General features: G+C 43.8%; 1 protein-coding gene across 2 annotated transcripts in view; it reads right to left on the reverse strand.

Moving 5' to 3' along the window:
- CLCN4 (chloride channel, voltage-sensitive 4) overlaps positions 1 to 22629 on the reverse strand; it is an 81132-nt gene that overhangs the window by 29763 nt on the left and 28740 nt on the right. The window contains exons 4-8 of one of the 2 annotated variants that reach the window (XM_011966832.1): positions 20458 to 20557; positions 12455 to 12642; positions 9466 to 9588; positions 987 to 1193; positions 776 to 856 (exon numbers count right to left, since the gene is read on the reverse strand). In XM_011966832.1, coding sequence (XP_011822222.1) covers positions 776 to 856; positions 987 to 1193; positions 9466 to 9588; positions 12455 to 12642; positions 20458 to 20557 — 699 coding nt within the window. The remainder of the gene's footprint in view (positions 1 to 775; positions 857 to 986; positions 1194 to 9465; positions 9589 to 12454; positions 12643 to 20457; positions 20558 to 22629) is intronic. The other variant, XM_011966833.1, reaches the window with a different exon arrangement.

The following is a 22629-nucleotide window of genomic DNA, read 5'->3' on the forward strand; positions in this document are numbered from 1 at the left end:
GAAATATTCAAAAGAAGAACAATATTTTGTGACATGTGAAAACCATAAAATTCAAATTTCACTGTCCATAAAGAAATATCTATGGAAATACAGACATGCCCATTTGTGGACGTATTGTTCACAGCTGCTTTCACGCTATGACAGCAGAGCCGAACAGCTACAACAGAAACTGTATGGCCCACAAAACCAAACACATTTACTACCTGGCCTTTTACAGAAATGTCTGCCAACCGCTGGAATAACCCATTTGGGTTACCAAAATCAAAAATGCTTAATTAAGTTGGTTATGAGACAGAGAATACTATAAGTCTTTTAAAAAAAAAATCACGTTGGCAATTTTTAAAACAATACTTGCAAACAGGAATTTAATGGTGGTGGCCCGCTATGGTGGGTCACGCCTGTAATCCCAATACTTTGGGAGGCTGAGGCAGGTGGATCACCTGAGGTCAGGAGTTCAAGACCAGCCTGACCAATATGGCGAAACCCCGTCTCTACTAAAAACACGAAAATTAGCCAGGCTGGGACAGGAGACTTGCTTAAACCCGGGAAGTGGAGGTTATAGTGAGCCGATATCATACCATTGCACTCTAGCCTAGACGACAGAGCAAGACTCAGTCTCAAAAAAAGAGCAAATAAACACAAATAAAAAAACAAACAGTGGAAACTGTGGCTCCTTAATTAACTGCAGGAATCTTATCCAATATTTCTTTGATTCTAACCCTCAAAGGGCCTTGCTGCTCAAAATCACAAATTCTCTCGGCTGCCCATTTCTCACCTCTTCTAGACTGAAAAGCACGCCTCCAATTGGTGCACCAAAGGCAACAGAGACTCCAGCAGCCGCTGCAGCTGAAAGCACCTACAAAACAAATAGTTCTACATAAGCTTCAAGGCCTTCCATGAAAACAAACGTGCAAACCTGCAGGTCAGACAGCAGGAGGGGGCTTTGAGAAGAAAGTTTCGCTGCAGATGAAAGCTGAGCGGCTCACCTCCCGCCTCTTGCCCTCATTCTTGCTGTACTTGGAGAAAAGGCTGCTGAAGAAGTTGCCACAGCAACAAGCCACGTGCACTAGCGGCCCTTCCTTCCCAAGGCTCAGACCAGAGGACACTACCAGCACCAGCGTGACTGTCTTGATTAGCAGGGTCCACTTCCCCAAGTAGCCCCTGATGATAAAGCCGCTTAAAATGGTCTTTATCTGAAACAGAGGATGGAGAACAAGAGGGAATGAACTGCTTCAATCCATGGCTAGGAAAAGAGCTGTACTTCCTCTGAGAGACATGTTCAAAGTTTAGATTCACTCAATAGCATGGAACAGAGGCCATTTTCATTTTTGATTTAACTATAATTTTATATTAACTGAAATATTAAAAACTCAATGCATGGTAAATCTTAAGGATTCCTAGAGTACCAAAAGATCCTAAAGAGGACTGAATAAATCATTAACAAGGTCTCGCTTGACTTATGGCATTTTATCCTGTTCACATTACCTTCTGTTATGTTGAGAAGAGACATATACCTATTGATATTAACTGTTAACTTTTGACTCTGAAAAATATCCTAGATTAAGAGATGCAGAGCTGGTAGACTATGTGACAAGGCAAGGAGAGTGCAGTAGTTAAGAATATGCTACCCCAGGCCAGGCACAGTGGCTCACACCTGTAATCCCAGCACTTTGGGAGGCCAAGGTGGGAGGATCGCTTGAGCCCAGGAGTTCAAGACCAGCCTGGGCAACATAGAGAGATCCCATCTCTGCAATAAATAAATAAATAAATAAATAAATAAATAAAATTAGCTTGGCATGATGGCATGCACCTGTAATTCTAGCTACTTGGGAGGCTGAAGTAGGAGAATCACTTGAGCCTGGAAGGTCAAGGCTGCAGACAGCTGTGATCGCGCCACTACACTCTAGCCTAGGCGACAGAGCAAGATCTTGTCTCAAAAAAAAAAAAAAAAAGGAATATGCTACCCCAAAATATGCCACTCTGGCAAACTGACTATTTTGGGTTAAAGGCACTTGAAAAACAGCAGGAGCAAGAAGATCACCTGGCCATTCTGTTTCTTTTTCTTTTTTTGAGACAGAGTCTTGCACTGTCGCCCAGGCTGGAGTGCAGTGGTGCGATCTCAGCTTACTGCAAGCTCCGCCTCCTGGGTTCACGCCATTCTCCTGTCTCAGTCTCCCAAGTAGCTGGGACTACAGGCGCCCACCATCACGCCTGGCTAATTTTTTGTACTTTTAGTAGAGACGGGGTTTCACCGTGTTAGCCAGGACGGTCTTGATCTCCTGACCTCGTGATCCACCCGCCTCGGCCTCCCAAAGTGCTGGGATTACAGGCGTGAGCCATTGCGCCTGGCCCATTCTGTTTCTTAAACGCAGGAGATGAAATTCCCATGTGAAAGACGCCCTCCCTATACTAGAAGGAAGCATCATTCTTATCGTCAAAGACAGGAAATTGAGGCAGAGGGAAATCTGCATGAACAAACCTTGTTAGACTAACCCTCATCCTCCTGGCCACTTCACCCAGCTAACTCCCCTAGCCCAGGCTCCTCTGCCTTGTCACACTTTCATAGATTACTACTCGTCCAATTCAGCACATGAGTATTCAACCCTAACTTCATCTTTGGTTCTTCACTCCTTATGAAGGTTCCTACGTCACGTAAAATTCATTAAATAAACATGTATGCTTTTCTCCTGTTGATCTGTCTTACATGTCAATTTAATTCGCAGGCCCAGCCGCAAACCCGTAAAAAGGTGTTTGCCCCTACAAGAGCAAAATGACAGTTGAACTTTAGGTCAGGGGTTGACAAACTATAGCCTGTGGTCCAAATCTGGCCCACTACCTATTTTTGTATGATCCATGAGCTAAGTATAGTTTTAACATTTTTAAAAGTAGTATGTTAAAAAGAAAAAACAAAAGACTACTAGCCTTCTGGTGAGAATAGTTGCTCCATCTTGCCCCTTGGCCTCCAAGGCCTAATATATTGACTCTCTTTCTCTAATAGGAAAAGTTTGCCAACCCCTGCTGGAGGCGATGAATTAATGAATTTTTACTGTCCAATTCTTTCAACTTTTCTGTGTGCTTGAAAACATTCTTAATACAATGGTAGAAAAAGAAGAAGACGCTCAACATTCCAAGAACACATGTTTGAGGGATGTAAAGATGTTTGAATCCATCATGACCCCTTCTCTTCTATCAAATCCTACCCTCTTTTATTGTAAAGGACTTCGACTACAGGGAGTGTTATCTTGCTCCATTTCCAGACCTGCTGCGTTTTATAAATACCAAATAATGGCTTTCTTCCTAAAGGTTCACTTGAGTCTTTGCCTAATGCTTTTAGAATTCAACTGGGTGCCTATCTCAGTGATTAACTTCATACACCAAGGGCCTCTCCCGGGCCAAAATGGTATTCTCTTAGATATAGAAGCATCATTAATGATCAAACAATTTTTCTACCTCCAATCACTCCCCCAATTGGCTGAAATGGAGTGAATGTTTACTGCTGAGTTAGCAACTTACAAACCTGTAATCACAGATTAATTAGACACCAAGTGAATCAGTCAATGAAATCTGCAGTCAATTTCTGGTTTTCCCATTATGTAATACATAATGGGACAAGGTTATCTCTTGTCATTGTTATTTATGTAACTTCAAAACACCTCCTTATGGGCATTGCTCTGTCAAGTAATCAATTTCTCAAATAGCTACTATAGTCATTCTCAACCTTGGCACTCATCAGAGTCACCTGGGGAATTAGAAAACACTGCAGACTGGCTCTCACCCCAGAGATTTGATATAATTGGTCTGAGGTCCATCCAGGGTATGAGGATTTTTACAGCCTCCGTAGGTGACTCTAAAATGCAGCCCAGGTGGAGAGCACTGCTTGATTCCTGAAAAGAGCAGCACAGACGTTCCTCATTTCTCAATACAGTATTTAAGGGACAGCCCTGAAACACTCTTTGTTCTTTCACCAAGTCCTTCTACTGAGCATCATGTCACCTTGGGCGATTTGGGGCGGGTCATGAAGTGAGCTCATCCAAGAGTGTGTATGTGCCCCGAAGGACTCAGCGAGCTCCTTCCTACAGAACACGTGCGAGGTCTCCTAGCTATATAGTCAGATGGTGTTTCCTGAACTAGCCTTGAACTCGTGGCAGACAAACTAGTGGTGGTTACACCCGTCCTTAGGTAGTTAGCTTAATTGAGCCCGTGCTCTGGGATCTCAGATCCCTTTATTTAAGGGATGTTTTATTACGCCTGCCACAATCCTGCCCTTTTGTGTTGCCTCAAATAAAATTATCTATAATTTTTTGTCAGTTAGTTAATGTGGATATGGACCCCAGGGTATAGTTTAAAAGCGTAATACCATTTAGAAAATTACAAGCATCTAAATTACCTGAGCCTTTGCCAGCCATGACATGTGGTGAATTGAACAATGTAATAGGTATTTTGTAATTCTCTAAAATGATTTTATAAAATCCTCATGATCAAATTAGGGACTAAAGAAGATAAATTCATTCCCAGTTGATGGCAAAATCCAATCACTTGCTTTAAATTGAATTCATACAGACTGAAGCGAGCAGGGCTTTAATGAGATGTACTGCAGCAGATTTGTGACTTGGTGGTGTTAACCTGAAAACCAGAACTCTTTCCGATAAATAAATATTTGTAAGAGTGTTTATGTTTTATGTCTTTTAATAAACCGAAACATCAACACAGAGTAAGTTCTGAGAGGGTATGATTTCTCATATAGTTGACATGACAGTGGTTCTACTGACAAAAGGAAGTAAGAGGACACCCTTACCCAGTTCTCTCTCAAGTCCCACGTGCAACGAAAGCTGAGTATTCACTTTTTTTTTTTTTTTTTTTTTTTTGAGGCAGGGTCTGACTCTATCACCCAGGCTGGAGTACAGTGGCACAATTACAGCTCACTGTAGCACTGTAGTCTCAATTTCCTCGGCTCAAGTAATCATCTCACCTCAGTCCCCAGAGTAGCTGGGACTACAGGTGTGCACCATCAAACCGGTTTTTTTTTTTTTTTGAGACAGAGTCTTGCTCTGTCACCCAGACTGGAGTGCAGTGGTGTGATCTCAGCTCACTGTAACCTCCACCTCCCAGGTTCAAGCGATTCTCATGCCTCAACCTCTCGAGTAGCTGGGATTATAGGCACGTGCCACCACGCTGGCTAATTTTTGTACTTTTAGTAGAGAAGGGGTTTTGCCATGTTGGCCAGGCTGGTCTCAAACTTCTGGCCTCAAGTGATCCTCCCACCTCAGCCTCCCAAAGTGCTGGGATTACAGGTGTGAGCCACCGCACCCCGCCACTTATTTTTACTTTTGTAGAGATGAGGTCTCACTACATTGCCCAGGCTGGTCTTGAACTGCTGGGCTCAAGCAATCTTCCCACCTTGGCCTCTCAAAGTGCTGGAATTATAGGCAAGTATTCACATTTAAATGTGTTTTACAGAAATTCTATGGAGAGCATTTATTACATAGGAAAATAAAAGCCCTTCTGTAAATTTGCTTCTTTTTTTCTTTTTTAGAAACAAGGTATTGTTCTGTTGTCCGTGCTGGAGTGCAGTGGTGCAATCATAGTTTACTGCAGCAGCCTCGAACTCCTGGCCCCAAGCAATCCTCCCACCTCAGCCTCCCAAGTAGCTGGGATTACAGGCATGAGCCCCCGTACCTGGCCTAAATTTGCATTTTAAAAAATGTTTCCAAAAGAATTTTTCACTCTAAGTAATCAAAATGTTTTGGAAGCAAATGCTATGCTAGGGAGGATAAGCAATTTTTTAAATGTACATAAGTGCATCACATTTAAAGTTCATTCTTACACAGCGTGCCATATAGCAGCTTATAGCAGATCACCTCAGACAATGATAAACATATTTTCCAAATAGCTCAGTCAATATCTTTGCTAGAATGGATGAAGAACAGCTTCATGTCTCAACTGAAGTCAGTTTCCATATTTAGTTGGGTGTTGACTGACAGGAGATTCTTTTTACCCATGAATTATTTATTTACATTTACTTTTTACTCTGCTCCTCTCCTCGAGAACTGGGAAAAATACTCCATCCTTAGGTTAAGAATTTCCAGCTCTACTACAGTAACAGGGAAGACTTTGCTACTGCTGAGTCATACCTCCATTTGGTTCCTGAAAGTTCTTTAAAAGATTTTTATGAACTATTTAGGAGATAGAGAAATGAATCTATCACACACTTATATAGAGTTAAAAGAATATTAATAAAACGAGTACCCATGTGCCCACTACCAAGTTTAAGAAACAAGAGTGGCTACCTCGTGTTTGCCTGCCCAGTGGAACCTTCCTCCTTCCCCTCACCACTTCCTACCATTTCTCCCCTTTCTTTATAGTTTTAGAACGTATGTTTTTTCATTTTAGTTGTTTATAGACATTCTATCAATCCTACTTTATCCTTGTAAAACTTGCTTTTTCACTTAACATCACATTTTTTAATTTCATCCATGTCTATGTATCCCTGGTACTATTGTCACATAAGAAACAAACGCTAGGCTAGGTACAGTGGCTCACGCCTGTAATCCCAGCACTTTGGGAGGCCAAGGCAGGCGGATCACTTAAGCCCAGGAGTTTGAGACCCGTCTGGGCAACATGGCAAAACCCCACCTTTATAAAAAGTACAAAAATTAGCCAGGTATGATGATGCACACCTATAGTCTCAGCTACTCGGGAGGCTGAGGCAGGAGGGCTGCCTGAACCTGGGAGTTCAAAGCTTCAGTGAGCTGTGATCACGCCACTACACTCCAGCCTGGGCAACAGAGTGAGACCTTGTCTCAAAAAAAAAAAAAAGAAAAGAAAGAAAGAAAGAAAGAAAAAAAAAATCCTCAACTCAGTATTTTACTCCTTCTGAGTTCAGCTCTCACCAATAAAATGCCCAATTTAGACGCTGATAAAGTCCAGCCAGCCCTTCAAAGATAGAACTCATGTTCAAACTCCCTATCTATAAGGACACCAGCTGAGCCACACATCTACAGTTCTTGGAAGGGAGAGATGGGACTACCCAGCATACCTCTTACTGCTTCTATTTTCCACCAATTCCCCATTGGCCATCTCCTTATTTGCAAAATGCTTGAGTCAAAAATGGCTACTGTTAGGTAGTGGGATCACAAACTGAGATGCTTTAGACATCAAATAAAATACAGTCAGCTCTATTATGACACTTGGTTGGAAAATGCAAATTTGCCTCAAGCACTGTGGCTCACGACTGTAATCCTAGCACTTTGGGAGGCCAAGGCAGGAGGATTGCTTGAGCCCAGGATTTCAAGACCAGCCTGGGCAACATGGCAAAGCCCTACAAAAAATACAAAAATTAGTTGGGCAGGGGGGCACACGCCTGCAGTCCCAGCTCCACAGGAGGCTGAGGTGGGAGGATCACTTAAGCCCAGGAATTTGAGACCAACCCGGGCAATAGAGTGAGACCTCGTCTCTATATAAGAAAATAATAAAACAATAAAGAAGGCCAGGCGTGGCGGCTCATGCCTGTAATCCCAACACTTTAGGAGGCCGAGGTGGATGGATCACATGAGGCTAGGCCAACATGGCAAAACCCCATCTCTACTTAAAAAAAGACAAAAAAAAAAAAATTAGCCAGACATGGTGGTGCACATCTGCAACCCCAGCTACTTGGGGGGCTGAGGCATGAGAATCGCTTGAACCTGGGAAACGGAGGTTGCACTGAGCCGAGATTGCACCACTGCACTCTAGCCTGGGCAACAGAACGAGACCCTGTCTCAAAACCAAGAAAAAAAAAAAAGGAAAAAGAAAAGAAAAGGAAAGGAAAAAGAAAACGCAAATTTGTTCCAATGCCACTCATGTTAGGGAGGAATTTGAGCATAGTGCAAATTTTATGTCTATTTATGCACATTTCCTCCAGGAGAAATACCAGATAAATGCAGAAAATTGCACCCAATCATGTAGGAAAACACAAAATACACATGAGTCAAACATCTACCACTTCACACATATGCCAGGGTGCCATGCCCATCTATGCCTGCTGTCTCAACTTCCCCTACAACTTCAGATAGATAACCTTCCTTATGCCTTTCACAGCAACGCATAAGTCTCAGCCCTTCTGACACCCACTTCCACAAGCAAACTTCAAGTTCTTTGCAGAAAGTGACATATTTATTACGGTATTTACATATTTCTTAGCCACTTAATGTATACAACTGGGCTCCTGTTTTTACTAGGTTCCTCTTTTTGTCATACGTGTCAGTGATGAAGTTTTGTGTATTGTGCCCCTAATTCATGTTCCCCAGAAAGCCCTGTGGTTTCTGTTGTGTGATTTTGCATGGCATGGAGATTTTTAGGAATGTGTATGTCACATTATAGCAGAACTGGCTGCGCTGAGAAAATAGGATGGTAACACAGCTTATTTTTCAGGTTCCTGAAGCAGTATGTTAACATCAACCATCAAAAATTCAGCATGACATATTAAGACTTCTTTTTTCTATCTTTCCTGAAACAAGACCATGTTGAATTTTGCCTCTGACTGTCTTTTCAGGACTTCAGCCCTTTCTGCAAACTGCCTGGACCACTGTCAGGGCTGGAGGGTCCTCCCAAAGGGTGTGGATTTACTGCCATACTCGGCCCACAAATACATCTTCAAACTCTCGAGCCCACTGCCCGTGGGCATTGCTAAGGCATCAACCTGAAGGAGAACTGAACTGCATGGATTAGAGCGATAATACCAGAACTTTTAAAATTACTTCTGGCTAAATTTCCACCATCTGGGCTTTTCGGGAATCAGCTCAATTATCATGATTCTGCCCAGTAGGTCCTCATAGGTTTCAAGTTCCCCTTAATCAGTGAGGTCACTTTCCTCATACTTTGGTTACATGAAAGCGCTGAAAACTATTTATAAAAACTCTAAATTCACGGGGGTACGTTCAGAGTGCATGTACTAAAGGCGGCATTCAGGTTTTTAAAAGATTGCTATTAGCTTGCCACCAGAAGAGCAAAATGTGGCAAGAGAGGTTTCATCATCAGCGAACTTTCACAGCAATAAACCTCCACTATTGTCTCTCACATTACATCACAGATGCACTGATGAGTTAGTACAGCACGTTTATGTGTGTGGTTAATGAACTCTGATTCCACAGGCTTTAAGAGTTATGCCTGGTTTACAAAGACAAGGCTTTTATCATCTGAGAAGAAATAGCACAGAAATCTTGAAGATAGTGTATAAATCCTAAAGTCAGAACGCTGGGTTCAACTCACAGCTTACCAGCTTGGTTACCTGGGGCAAGTTACTTAACCTCTCTGTGCTTTAGTTTTGTCAACTATCAAATGCAGAATAATAGTACTTACCTCATAGTCTTATTGTGAAGCTTAATGAGTTAGTAGAAGTAAAATGCTTGGAACTGTGCTTGGCACGACAGTGCTACAGAAGAATTTGCTATTCATATTATTGGTACAAAAAATTCAGCCAGGACTCACCTCTGGTATGCCAGAGCCACAGGCATATGGTGCAAATACACGCACCAGGGAGACAGCCAAAAATGCAAACAGCAGTGCCCATAGGATGTACATTAAGTAATTCAGAATGTAAGCACTGGCACCCTAGACAACAGACACAAAACAAAAAAGGAAACATTAGCCACAGCTGACCTGAGCAACAGACTCAACCCCTCCCCATCTGTCTTCACAACAAAAGCTTTGACGGGATTGGGCAGGTTTGGTCCCCATCCTGTATAAACCAAAAGGCCAGCATAGGTTTATCAGCTGTTGCTATTGCTACAGTCAGCACACACAAACAGAACAGCAGGTGTTTCTCCGGGAGCTGTTTACACGCGCCTTCTACAGGGGGAAGGCTCAGCGGTAATGGAAACTGTGGATGATGCTTGGTTTTAATCACCACTTGCATAGAGTTAATCAAAGGTGTGACACGGAAAATCCTGCCTCCGAGACCCTGGCAGATTAGTTTTTTCTTGTCTGTGGTGGCTTGGTCTCTCTTAGCTTTCATTAAGGCCACACCCAACCACAGCAAGCACCCGCACTGCCAATGAATATGGGTCGGGCCTGTATTTTAGAATACTGCTACTCAAGGTGGGGTCCGTGGTCCAGCCACATCAGCAGCTTATGAGACACGCAGACTCTCAGGCCTCACCCCAGAACTGCTGAACCAGACACCAGACACTCCCGGCTGGGGCCCAGATAAATGTGTTTTAACAAGCCCTCCGGGAGGTTCTACGCGCACCAACATTTGACAGGCACTATCAGAGAAGAAAAACATGATCACTTTCAGAATAATTCATTGAACAATTTATTCCAAATTATCTGATGTACGGAGAAAGTTTTCTGAACCAAACACACAGTCTGGGGTCCTATGCATGAAGGGCCTGGTCTGCTAAGTATAGACCACACTCTCTAGGCCTCAGCTTCGTGCCACCATCTGCATTACTTAAGTAAGGGGGGCAGGAAAGAGAGGTCACCTACAAGTCAGGCCATGGACAGCCACATGTGTGCCTATTAAATGCAAAAACACGTTCCAGGAGACCACTCTAGCCTTTACAAGCACATCTATTCACACCCTATGCAGTGAGAAATCGGACTAAGAAATACCTTTCACCCACTTAAATATGTACTTTTTTGGAGGCTAAAAATAACTCTCACTCTTACTAAAGGTAATTCTTCGAATCAAAGTATAAATCTTAAAAACAGCTGAAAAGATGGATGGCCGTATTTCCCCAAAACACACATTGCAAGTAGGAGAGAAGAATAAAAATATGGCGCACAGCCAATTCTGTCTGCCCGCTCCCATCAACCCAAGTAGAGAATTTCTTTTTGGAAGTAATGGAGAACACTGAGAACGTGTGAGATTTCAAGATCCCTGTCTACTTCTGAGATTTGAAGGAATTAATTTTCAATTCCACTGAGAAAGAGGTTTCGCAAAAATGGCAAAGTGCATTCCAAATGTCTTCAGCTGTGGTAAGTCAGTCAGGCCAAAAAAAAAAAGTGGGGAAGGGAGGAGATCCATAAATAGATTACATATATCTTGCAAGATTAGTTCTAGCTTGAGAGATCCTCACATTACCCCTAATGTGAAGCTTGGCAACCTGGTTCCCCCTCACATGGCTTTCTGATCCTTCAATAACCCATAGTCATGGTGGTAACCACTGAAATGGGTTAGAAGTTAACCCTTTCCTGAACCAAGATTTTAATAAAGATCTGAAGCACTAAATGCTATGGGTCTGTGGTTCACCACTATTATCTCCTGTGCCTAGGGCATTCTCTTTACAGAAGGCCCAGAACATCCTTTATAATGTGGTCATAAAATGCAATAGAAGATGACTGAAAGCACAATGAGATGCCACTTCATAACCACTAGGATGGCTATAATCAAAAACATATAATAGCAAGTGTTGACAGGAAGGTGGACAAATTGGAAGTCTCATACACTGCTGGTGGGAATGTAAAATGGTACAGCCACTTTGGAAAACAGTCTGGCAGCTGCTCCAAAGGTTAAACATAGAGTAACCATCTGACCCAGCAACTCCACTCTCAGATATGTATTCGAGAGAAATGAAACATATGTCTTCACAAAAACCTGTACAGAAATGTTCATAGCAACATCACTCATCATAGCCAAAAAGCAAAAGCAACCAACAAATGGATAAATAAAATGTGGTCCATTCATACAACAGAATATTATTCGGCCATAAAAAAAGAATGAAGTAATGGTTCATGCTACAATAGGAAGAAACCTGGAAACATGAGGCTAGGTGGAAGAAGCCAGACACAAAGTCCACACATTGTACGATTTCATTCACATGAAATGTCCAGAAGAGGCAAATCTAGAGAGACAAAAGGTAGATTAGTGGTTGCTCAGAGCTGGCAGGTTGGGGGACATGAGACTGACTGCTAATGGAGACAGAGTTTTGGAAAGGATGACGAAAACGTTCTAAAATTAGATTGTGGTAATGGCTGCAAATCTGAATATACTACAAGCATTAAATCATACACTTTAAATGGGTGAACAATATGAACTGTGAATTTCTCACTAAAGCTGTTTTTTTTAAAAGGATAACTTAAAAAGCTACATTCTTCTCAATTAGAAGATATAAAAGTCAACCTTATTTCTTCAGCATGATCAGCAAACCACTTTCGGTAAGAAAAAATAAGCCAAATATAACAAAATAAAGCCAAATATGAGGCTTAAAGTATATATACTTTAATATATAATGCATATATACATATATATATATGTATGCATTGTGCACATCAAACAGTGGGGAAGGGTTTTATAAGTGAAATTTGAGTGGTAGCATTAGAGCTAGAAAAAGCCAGTCATCCTAGTGTTAAGTCACAAACTTCAGAGCAGGCACCTGAAGGTGAAATCACAGACATTCACAAATCTCCCAGCAGCATTCCCAAGCACGTGTGGAATGGCAGGGGTCCCCAGCCAGGACCCTGCCCAAATACCCACCTCTGACTGGTTCACCAGCAGCTCCGACCATTTCTGCCACAGGGGACATTTGTCTCTGTCCTCAAAAGTGGTCTCGTTAGAAGTCCAGCAACACTGCTCATGGCTATACCAGAAAGCAGACAGGCAGACCCCCTCCTTCAGGTCCGTCATCCAGTCCACAGCGAGATCGATGACCCCAGCCAAGGTGCCTGGAAGAACACGAGCCACAAAGAGGAATCACCCCATGATGCAACAAGAATGAGACCAGGTGCAACACGGCGGCCAGGCAGGGGCACATCAGCAATGATGGCCCAGATTCCAGAGCAGGCAATAAACTTGCAATGGGGCTGTCACTTACATAGGAAGCTTCTTTCATTAACCTTGCAGCGCTTGAACATTTATGGTATGGGCAAGGCAGCACAAGCCCAATAAGAAATACAAAGGGCTCAGTAGCTTAAACTGGGTAGGAGAGGGAGACAAGCAACTTTCCCAATTCTTCCCTTTCCAAGTTTTTGACATTGGGTATTTACACCGTAAAAGACAGAACTCCCTCAGTAGCTTCTGGGGCAGGATCCTAGAACCACACACATTAATATTTCTCAGAGAAACATGATAATTCAGACAAAATGGACTCATAACAACTACGACGGCCTCACATCATGAATGAGTAAGGTTTTGTCACCAAATGAGAACCAAACTCGGGAAAATCCTGTTTATTAAAACTCTCCACATTATTTAAATTATAAAGAATTAAGGGTCTATAAAACTAAATAACTACTTTAAAAGCCAATAGAAATGGGAGAAAACGGAACGTGCAGTTGAATGGATAACAAAAGGCGGCCTTGGGTCTCTTTCCAGAATAACGCATTCTCATCTCTCACAAAGGCAGAGAATGTTTTCAAGCATCTTCATTTTTCAGCCTTTTCACTGCATCGTTAATACAGGATTGGTTCTGTATCCACATCCTCACTGAAAGCATCCACACCTGGCATCAGCATTCACCCCTCCCTTCTCTTCTCCTGGTGTTGCATCGGATGCCGCCCACCTCAGCTCTACATATCCTTCCTCCTTGGGGCCTCGCTCTTCCCATTCCCCCTTTCTTTCTCCTGTATCTTCAACCTCTTCCTCTCCTTGCCATCAGCATTTAAACATTTAAAAAAAACCCTCCCTGGTTCCACTTTCCCCTCTAGTCACCATCCAATCTCTTTCCTTCCCTTGGCCCAGTCCATTCCCTCAATCTACCAGGAGATTCCCATGTAGCTAAGGCAATGGCCTTAGCTCATTCCTCTAGAACAGGATCCACAAACTACAACCCACAGGCCAAATCTGGACCACAGCCTGTTTTTGTAAATAAAGTTTTATTGGAGCACAGCCACACCATTCAATTACATGCACTCTGTGGCTGCCTTCATGCTACAGTGGCAGAACTGAAGAGCTGAGACAGAAACCACATGGGCCACAAACCTGAAAATATTGACTCTCTGGCCTCTTGCAGAAAATGTTTGCTGATCCCAGTTCCAGAGCTCTCAGCATCATCTGACTCTGTTGACCACTCCACCCTTCTAGAAACACCTCTTCCCTTGGCTTCCACATCATGCTCTCCTGCTTTTCTCCTCACTCTCTGGTTTGCTCTGCCTCCTAGGATCTTTCTGACTCCTCCACCCAACTTCTAAAAGGCCATTTCCTCAAAGCTTCACCCTAAACCCTTTTCTCTTTTTACACTATGCTCTCAACCCTGGCAACCTTATTCACATCTTTCTATTTACCATTAGGTAAAAATGTACATCTCAAGCTATGCTTTTCCAAGCACATAGAGCCCACTGCCTATTACAGAGCCAATCACTACATAGCCCAGCCGTCAGCTTCCAATGCCCACAGCAAACATCACCAATCAATAATAGCACACTCTATTGGATTCCCCTTCACAATTCTTTTGACACACCCATGACAGACATCACTAATCAATCATGACACACACTTGTGGACGTACCTTCCCAAATCTTTGTAGCAGAGCCCTAGGCAGTCAAAGCCAATGAATGGGCATTGTTAAAGAACACAAGTCTATTTGCCTTCTTGGGTCTACTAGGTATCTCCACTTCAACCCACCGCCATCCAACACTGAACTGAAGCATCCTCCTCCCAGCCTCAGCTTTGTCCCAGCTGGGAGAGGAACCCACCATCCAGGCACACTACTGTGCAAACTAGAAAACTGGGAAAGCAACCCCCTTCCAGGCAATCCCCATATCCCAGCAGCTCCACCTCTGAAATCTCTCTTGAATCACTGCACTTACCCCCATCCCCACTCTGGCTGTCTTTCAGATCACCGTGTTGAAGTCATTGCTGGCTGGACTGCTGCAGGAGCCTCCTCTCTGGTCTCTGGCCTCAGTCCTGCCCCATTCATGGCTTCTCCACACTGTGGTCAACAGGCTTTCCAAATGCCAGACTGACCCATGCCACTCCCTTATGGAAAGCCCTCCCATGGTTACCCATTATTCTTGGGAGAACACCCAAATCCTCAACAGGTCACCCACCCTGACAGCTGGCCCCTCAGATCTCTCCAGCTTCATCTCTTTCCCTCACTAACTCCGCACACCCTGCCCACTCCATATTCCTGGAATGTGCCGTGCTCTCCTCTCTGCACCATCTCAGCAAGCACTGCCCTCCCCTCCCGTCAGACTCCTACTTACCATCCAGATTCCAGCATTTATATCACCTCCTTTGGGAAGTCTTTCCTGACTTCCTAAGTCTGGGTTAGGTGTACTTCCCTGGCATTCCTGTGGCTGCCTGTCCTTCCTCATCACCACACCTCTCACATGCTGGTATCACAATTAGCTCTCTTTCTATTTCTCTGTGTGTGTGTGCATGCATGCATGCGTGTGTGTGTGTGTGTACTTCCACTAGTCTATAAGTGGTGGGTAAAAAAGGTTTCATTGTCTGGTTTTCATACCACAGTGGGGGTCATGCCTGGCATCCAGACCCTGTGTCCACTCTAAGTGGTCAAGGACCCTATCTGTCTTGTCTGTTGTTATATCCACATCAGGTGCATAGTTGGCACTATATATCCATGTTAAATAAAAGATTGCAATAAATAAATGAATGAAAAGATCAGAAAACTCAGGTCCATTCATTCATTCAAGGGATAGTTACTGAACATGTACCTACTACATGCCAGTTACTCGTTCGTATCTTGGGAATACGGCAGTGAAAAGAGTAGACCCAAGTCCCTGCCTTTGTGGAACTGTACCTGGGACAGGACACTGGACAAAATAACTATATTAAAGGCTCTGTTAAAAGGTATAAGGGCCAGGTGCAGTGGCTTATGCCAGTAGTCCCAGCACTTTGGAAGGCCAAAGTGGACAAATCGTTTGAGGCCAGGAGTTCAGGACCAGCCTGAACAGCATGACAAGATCCTGTCTAAAAAAAAAAAAAAAAAAAAAAAAAACCACACACAAAAATTAACCAGATATGGTGGCACGCGCCTATAGTCCCAGCTACTCAGGAGTCTGAGGCAGGTGGATTGCTCAAGCCTGGTCTGTAACGAACCATGATGGCACCAGAACCAGACCATGTCTCAAAAAAACCAAAAAGGTGCTAAGTACTAGAGAGAAAATATAGTGCACTACAAAGGTACAGTGCCTCGGAAAACAGTCTCATGGTTCCTCAAAAAGTTAAACACAGAGTTACCATTTGACCAACCAATTCTATTCCTAGGCATATACCCAAGAGAAATGAAAACATCCATGCACACAAACACTTGTATAAAAATGTTCATAGCAGCATTATTCAAAATAGCCACAAAGTAGAAACAACTCAAATATCCATCAATGGATAAGTGGATAAACAACATGTGATCTATCCATACAATGGAATGGTACTTGGCAGTGAAAAGGAATACAGTACAGACACATGCTACAATATGGACAAACTTTGAACATATTATGCTGAGTGGAAGAAGTTAATTACAAAGACCATATAGTGTATGATTCCATTTAGATGAAATGCCCAGAATAGGCAAATCCATAGAGATAGAAAGCAGGTTAACAGTGGATTTAGGGCTGGAAGGAGGATGGTTGGGGAGCAGGCACTTGATAGCTAAAGGGTATAATTGTTCTTTTGGGGATGATAAAATTATTCTAAAATCGACCATGGTGATGGTTGTACAACTCCGTGATACATTAAAAACCACTAAATTGTATACTTTAAATGGGTGCATTGTATGGTATATGGGTTATATTAAAGCTTTATAATAAAGCTTTACATACATACATATATACACTCATACAGCAGGTGAGGGGGGTGAGCCCTAAAGAGGGAGCGATGTAATTTTATTGTTTTTAAAATTTTAAATATCAGACACAGGTTTGAAATTTTTAAACATGCAATTCAATAATGAAATACTTGATTCCAAATATAAAAATATATATAATTAGTCTCATTAAGTTAGAGATATCATTAGCTATTTCCTGATTTATTCTTTCATTTTAAAATGGACACATAACATTGTATGTTTTAATCGTGTGCAACATGATGTTTTGAAGCACATATACTTCATTTTAAAATGGACACATAACATTGTATGTTTTAATCATGTACAACATGATGTTTTGAAGTACATATACCTTGTGGAATTGTGAAAACTATTTCCTGATTTAAAGTTGGAAACTGAAACCCAATGAAAAGAAATCCTACACGCTCAAAGTATTTTCTCCAGATCATGAAATCCTGGATGCAAGCTTGGTTCCGCTTAATGCTAGTTTGCAGAGTCAGCTAAGTAAACACTGCCCCCTAGCAACAGCACGCAAGAACCATAATATTTAGTATTTCATGAGGTCTTTCCACAGGGTCCGGTAATGTCAAATTTAGAACTATCCATAGTTCTTTGTTTTTCCATAAAACAAAGGCAGAGAGCTCATTATCTTGATTTTTTAACTTTTTAAAACTGACACATAATAATTGTGTATATCAATGTCATGTTTTGATCTATGTATACATTATAGAAAGACTTGATCGAGCTAATTAAAGATTCGATCATGTCGTTATTTTAATGACAAAAACCACAATTACGTTCGCACCAACCAAATCACCTCCCCAGTTTATTTCTGTGGTGAGATTATGAAAGTCTACTCTTTCAGCAATTTTGAAATATACAATACATGATTATTAACTGTGGTCACCATGCAATGCGACAGCTCACTAAAGCTTATTCCTCCAGTCTAACTGAAACTTAAACCCTCTGATCAACATCTCTTTTCCCGTCCTGTCCCCACCCCTCCCTCTAGGAGCCACCTTTGTACTGTTTCTATGACACTGGTTTTTTTTAGACTCCACATATAAGTGACATCGTGCAGTATTTGAAGAAGAAGGTGAAGAAGATGGGAGGGTCCTGTGCAGATATCCAGGAGCAAACGCGATGATTACCCCAAGTTTCATCATTATTCATTCATTCACAACCCCCTAACTGCATACCCAATCTTCCTTGCTGATTCTGGTGCTGACTGTGCTTCAGCAGGCCTCAGCTTTCTTTCGTGGTCCAACAGTGACATCTAGCGGTGACTTCTGATAAGCATCTGCGGAGCTGCCGCGGACCTACCCATGAAGGGAGTCCCAAGACAGTAGCCAGTGAGGGGGCAGCCGGCCAGGCAGTGAGACCCCGGGTCCTCTCCACTGTTAGTCCAGCGAGGAAGGGGGAAGTGAGTGGGACATGGCTCTCTGGCTGTCCCTTCAAAGTGCATCCAAATCAAAAGAATCCTGTGTGGCCGGGCGCGGTGGCTCAAGCCTGTAATCCCAGCACTTTGGGAGGCCGAGACGGGCGGATCACGAGGTCAGGAGATCGAGACCATCCTGGCTAACACAGTGAAACCCCGTCTCTACTAAAAAATACAAAAAACTAGCCGGGCGAGGTGGCGGGCGCCTGTAGTCCCAGCTACTCGGGAGGCTGAGGCAGGAGAATGGTGTAAACCCGGGAGGCGGAGCTTGCAGTGAGCTGAGATCCGGCCACTGCACTCCAGCCTGGGCGACAGAGCGAGACTCCGTCTCAAAAAAAAAAAAAAAAAAAGGAATCCTGTAGCCCCTTCATTTTCAGCATCACCCCATTCTCACCCTCCCATGTATTCCCTGGCTGATGTGCCCACGGGCTCTCCTTTGGCCAGCAGTGCTCACCCCTGGCTGCACCTTACAATCACAGAGGGGAGGGGCAGGCTATGTTCAAGCCAGAGGTCCTCTCCAGAGATACTGTTGAAGTGAAGCCCGTGCAGCAGCATACTGTTTCTAATTCCCCCTCGTGAAACAGCTGATGGAAATCAAGTGGATAATAAAGCCAGCTGGTCAAAATCAGATTAAAGTCAGCCCAACTGGGCTCCTAGGTCAGTCAATAAATCTAAGCTGTGCCATTATCAGAACATTTATTCCTATTCTGAGTTTCTTCATTTACCCTATTTATTTCTCCTTCCTACGAGCCAAGAAAAATGACACACTATAAGATTTTATCAATCTACTCTAAATAAGAACATCAAAATTCATAGCAAACTCCCACCCGGCCCACCTTCAAACGCCTTCACAGAAGCAGTCAGACAAAATTGGTTGTCCAATACCTTGTGACAATGAAGTCTAATTTCCTGCCCTGGCTGCTGCCAGTACATGACGGGAAATGCCACTGGGAAAGGAAGGACAGGCTTGGAGAAATGGACAGACAGCATCTGTGACTAGTAGGAAAGGGCTCCCCCTCCGAGCATTGCTCTTAGCTCTTTATGGGATGCTGAGGCAGGTGAGGAAGGTAGAGCCCTTTCCTGGAAACCAAGCCCCTCCTACGATGATCTATGGAATAAACTAAGATCACCTGGAAACTGAAAGCCCCTGGAATCACAAAACTTATCTGTGCCCCATTCGTGTTCTGTCCTTCTTAGACCACTTACTACATATATTCTGCCTGTGTTATAGTCAATTCCCTGATCTGTTCTCTAACCATAACTATTATGTTGTTATATGCAGGGGATTTTTATTAAGGAAACCTCTTCATCATGCCAAATTTTTTATTCTTAGACATTAACCTTCACAATCTCCTAAAAGGACATAAGTTTTAGGAAACAATTTCCAGGAAGGGCTGGTGCATTTGATATTAAAAAGATGGGTTTCCCCTCCAGATAACATCCATTTACTCTGGAAACATCTACTGCTCGCAAACATGGCGTTGGGATTCTAAAAAGGAAAGATGCAGAGTCCCCGAGGGTCAGGTTGATGGAGGCCCCTGGGCCTGCCTCAGCTCCTGTGGGTGTCTAGCGTGGTGCTGACTATTGCAGGATGTTTCCAGTTCATCCCAGAACCTACCAGTAGTAACAAAAGGCAATCTCATATGACGTTTTCTTATCGAAGATAATACAGTCCCTGATTTTGCTGCCGTCTACATAATCAAGAACAATCAAATATAAAATGTGTGCTTGGCTGGGCTCAGTGGCTCACACCTGTAATCCCAACACTTTGGCTGAGGCAGGAGGATGACTTGAGCCCAGGAGTTTGAGACCAGCCTGAGCAACATAGTGAGACCCCATCTCTACGAAAAAAATAACAAAAATAAGCTGAGCATGGTGGCGCATGCCTGTGGTCCTGGCTACTCAGGAGGCTGAGGTGGGAGGATCGCTCAACCCTGGGAGGTAGAGGCTGCAGTGAACTGGCATCATGCCACTGCCCTCCAGCCTGGGCAACGGAACAAGACCGTTTCCAAAAAAATGTGTGTTTTCAGTCAAATCTGGTATAGTCAGAAAACTGCTCTGTGTGGAAAGGCCACCAGCTCTATCATCACAGCTCTCCAGATGCCTGTACCTGAGCTCATGCCTTGGGCATGCCTTATTGATGATGGATTTTAGGTTAAATATACAGTCATTATTTTGCCCTTAGATATTTCAAGTAATACATCCCTCCCACGGGGGTAAAAGCAACACATGCTATATTCCAAATCTCCCAGAGGTTCGTGTTTTGAGGTTTTGGCCTCTGTAGCTTCCCACGGGAGTGCCATATGCCCATCCACGTACCCGCCAGCAGGCCAATGAGCAGCATCACCACCCATCCTGACCAGGCATCCAGCAGACTCTTGATGAACTCCCATATGGACTCCTTGCTCTTGCTGGTGATCTAGAACAAAGCAGATACAGTAGCTGATCTGAATGCGTTTTCAAATTCATGCTTTTTTCCTTGAAACTGTTTCCTCAGGAAACAGGGTAATTAAGAAAATAAAATGAATGTCATCAAGCAGCTACATTCCCACTGACGTGATTCTTTCCGTTACATGCCGCAATGGTAAGATGAGCTTTCTAGTTCATAGAGCTATAAAGATGCCACAATAGTCTCCAAAGAATTTGAGCACACACGCAAAGAATTCACTTAATTAAAAAACATACTAAATGTGATTTGATCTTTGATAATTTAAAAGCCATGCTGAAGGGGGACGTTGGTTCGGTGTCTTCATTCTGAATATGCATTACTATCTTAACTCACATTGCTAAGTTTCATTAAAAAGCCTCTTCAACACAGGGTTCATCTCCTCCTTTTGTTTTCAAGGTTAAATTTTAGCAGCATGAACTTAGAATTAGCTGGTATAGATCACGTTTGCCATAGCATATGGACATAGCTATACACACCTCCCTGTGCTAACAGAATCATATGCTCCCCTGAGATCATCATTCCCTCACAGCCTTTTAGAGCAGTGGTGGGGAAAAGTTTTCTGTAAAGGACAAGAGAGTAAATATATTGGGCTTTGTGGGCCAAATGGTCTCTGTTGCAACTCCTCAACCCTGCCACTATAGTCCAAAAGGAGCCATAAAAATACGGAAGTGGATGGGCATTGCTGAATTCCAATAAAACTGTATTTACAAAACGAGGTGCCAGCTGGCTTTGGCCGGCGGGCCACAGTCTGCTGAGCTGTGCTCTAGAGGGCAGGCTGCCTCGACCCCACATTCTTGCACCCTAGAGCCAACAGGCTGCAACATCTTCATGACTAAGCCTGGCTCCCTACACATTCCCCTCCTCCTTTCGTGCCAGCCCTTGTGAGGTGACGTGACACGGTCACACTGTCCATGTCACTCCTCACCCTCATCTGAAACAGCTCTCCCCTCACCGCCAGCCGCCATGCCGCTGGCTTGCCTCCTACCTGACCTCTCCATAGCGGGTGACCTTGTGAGCAGGCCCCTACACAACACCCTCTCCATTCACGGGAGACTGCTCTTGGCGGGCTCCCCTCTTGTCACGGGCTCTCCATCTGCCTCCCCTGGACCTGGTAACTCTGGGCACCGCCTCCTCCCTTCTCTCTCTGCACACCCAGGCCACTGTGGCTGCTTCAGCCTCCACTTGCACACAAGGACCTCATTCTCCCCCCGGCCCTTCCTTCACCCCTGAACCACAGAGTTCTCGCCACCTGTGATCACCCGTCCGCAGCACAGCTCAAACGAACGCATCTACACAGAACTCACTGGCCTCCCCGGCAGTCTGCCAGTCCCCCCTTGCTTCCTCTAGGCATCAAAGGCATCATCCTCTTCAGGCCACAGCCTGGTGTTCTGTGACCCCACTCCCCTCCTGGACCCAGCAGCTCCCCTGAATCCTGTCCGTGGCACCTCAGAATACCTCTCAATCCTGATCCCCTCTCTCCACCTGCACATCACTGCCTTCAGTCTCCTGAACTCGTTTCCAAGCTTCCTGTTTCTCCCTTTGCAGCGCATCTTTATTGTCTTCTGTGGCTTTCAGCATGAAATACAAACTCCTCTCCACCGCCAGCATGGCCGTTCCCCCACATGGCCCTGCTGCCTCCATTTCCACACCCATCCCCATCCCTCCCCCTGCAGGAATACTCAACCAGGTCATCGGAGCTCCCCGAATTGCCCAGATACACCACATTCTTTCATGCCTCTGTGACTTAAAAAAGGGGGGCATTCCTGATGTTTAGAATTCTTGCCCTTCCTCTGCCTAGCAAAATCTTAGTCATCCAAGACCCAACTGAAATGTTACCCTTGCTGAAAAACCCTTCCCTAACTGAACCTAAATGATCCCACAGCACTTGACAGATAACCATTGTGGTTCATTAAAATATATACTGATTGCCAACTAGACACCAGGCACTGTCATATGTGCTTTCATATACACATAATCTCATTTCCTCTTCAGGCATAATTGCTTCCATCCTCATGGATGAGAAACAGAGTCCAGAAATGGCA

Source organism: Mandrillus leucophaeus, unplaced genomic scaffold (assembly GCF_000951045.1).
Source record: "Mandrillus leucophaeus isolate KB7577 unplaced genomic scaffold, Mleu.le_1.0 Scaffold777, whole genome shotgun sequence".
NCBI classification, from domain to species: Eukaryota; Metazoa; Chordata; class Mammalia; order Primates; family Cercopithecidae; genus Mandrillus; species Mandrillus leucophaeus.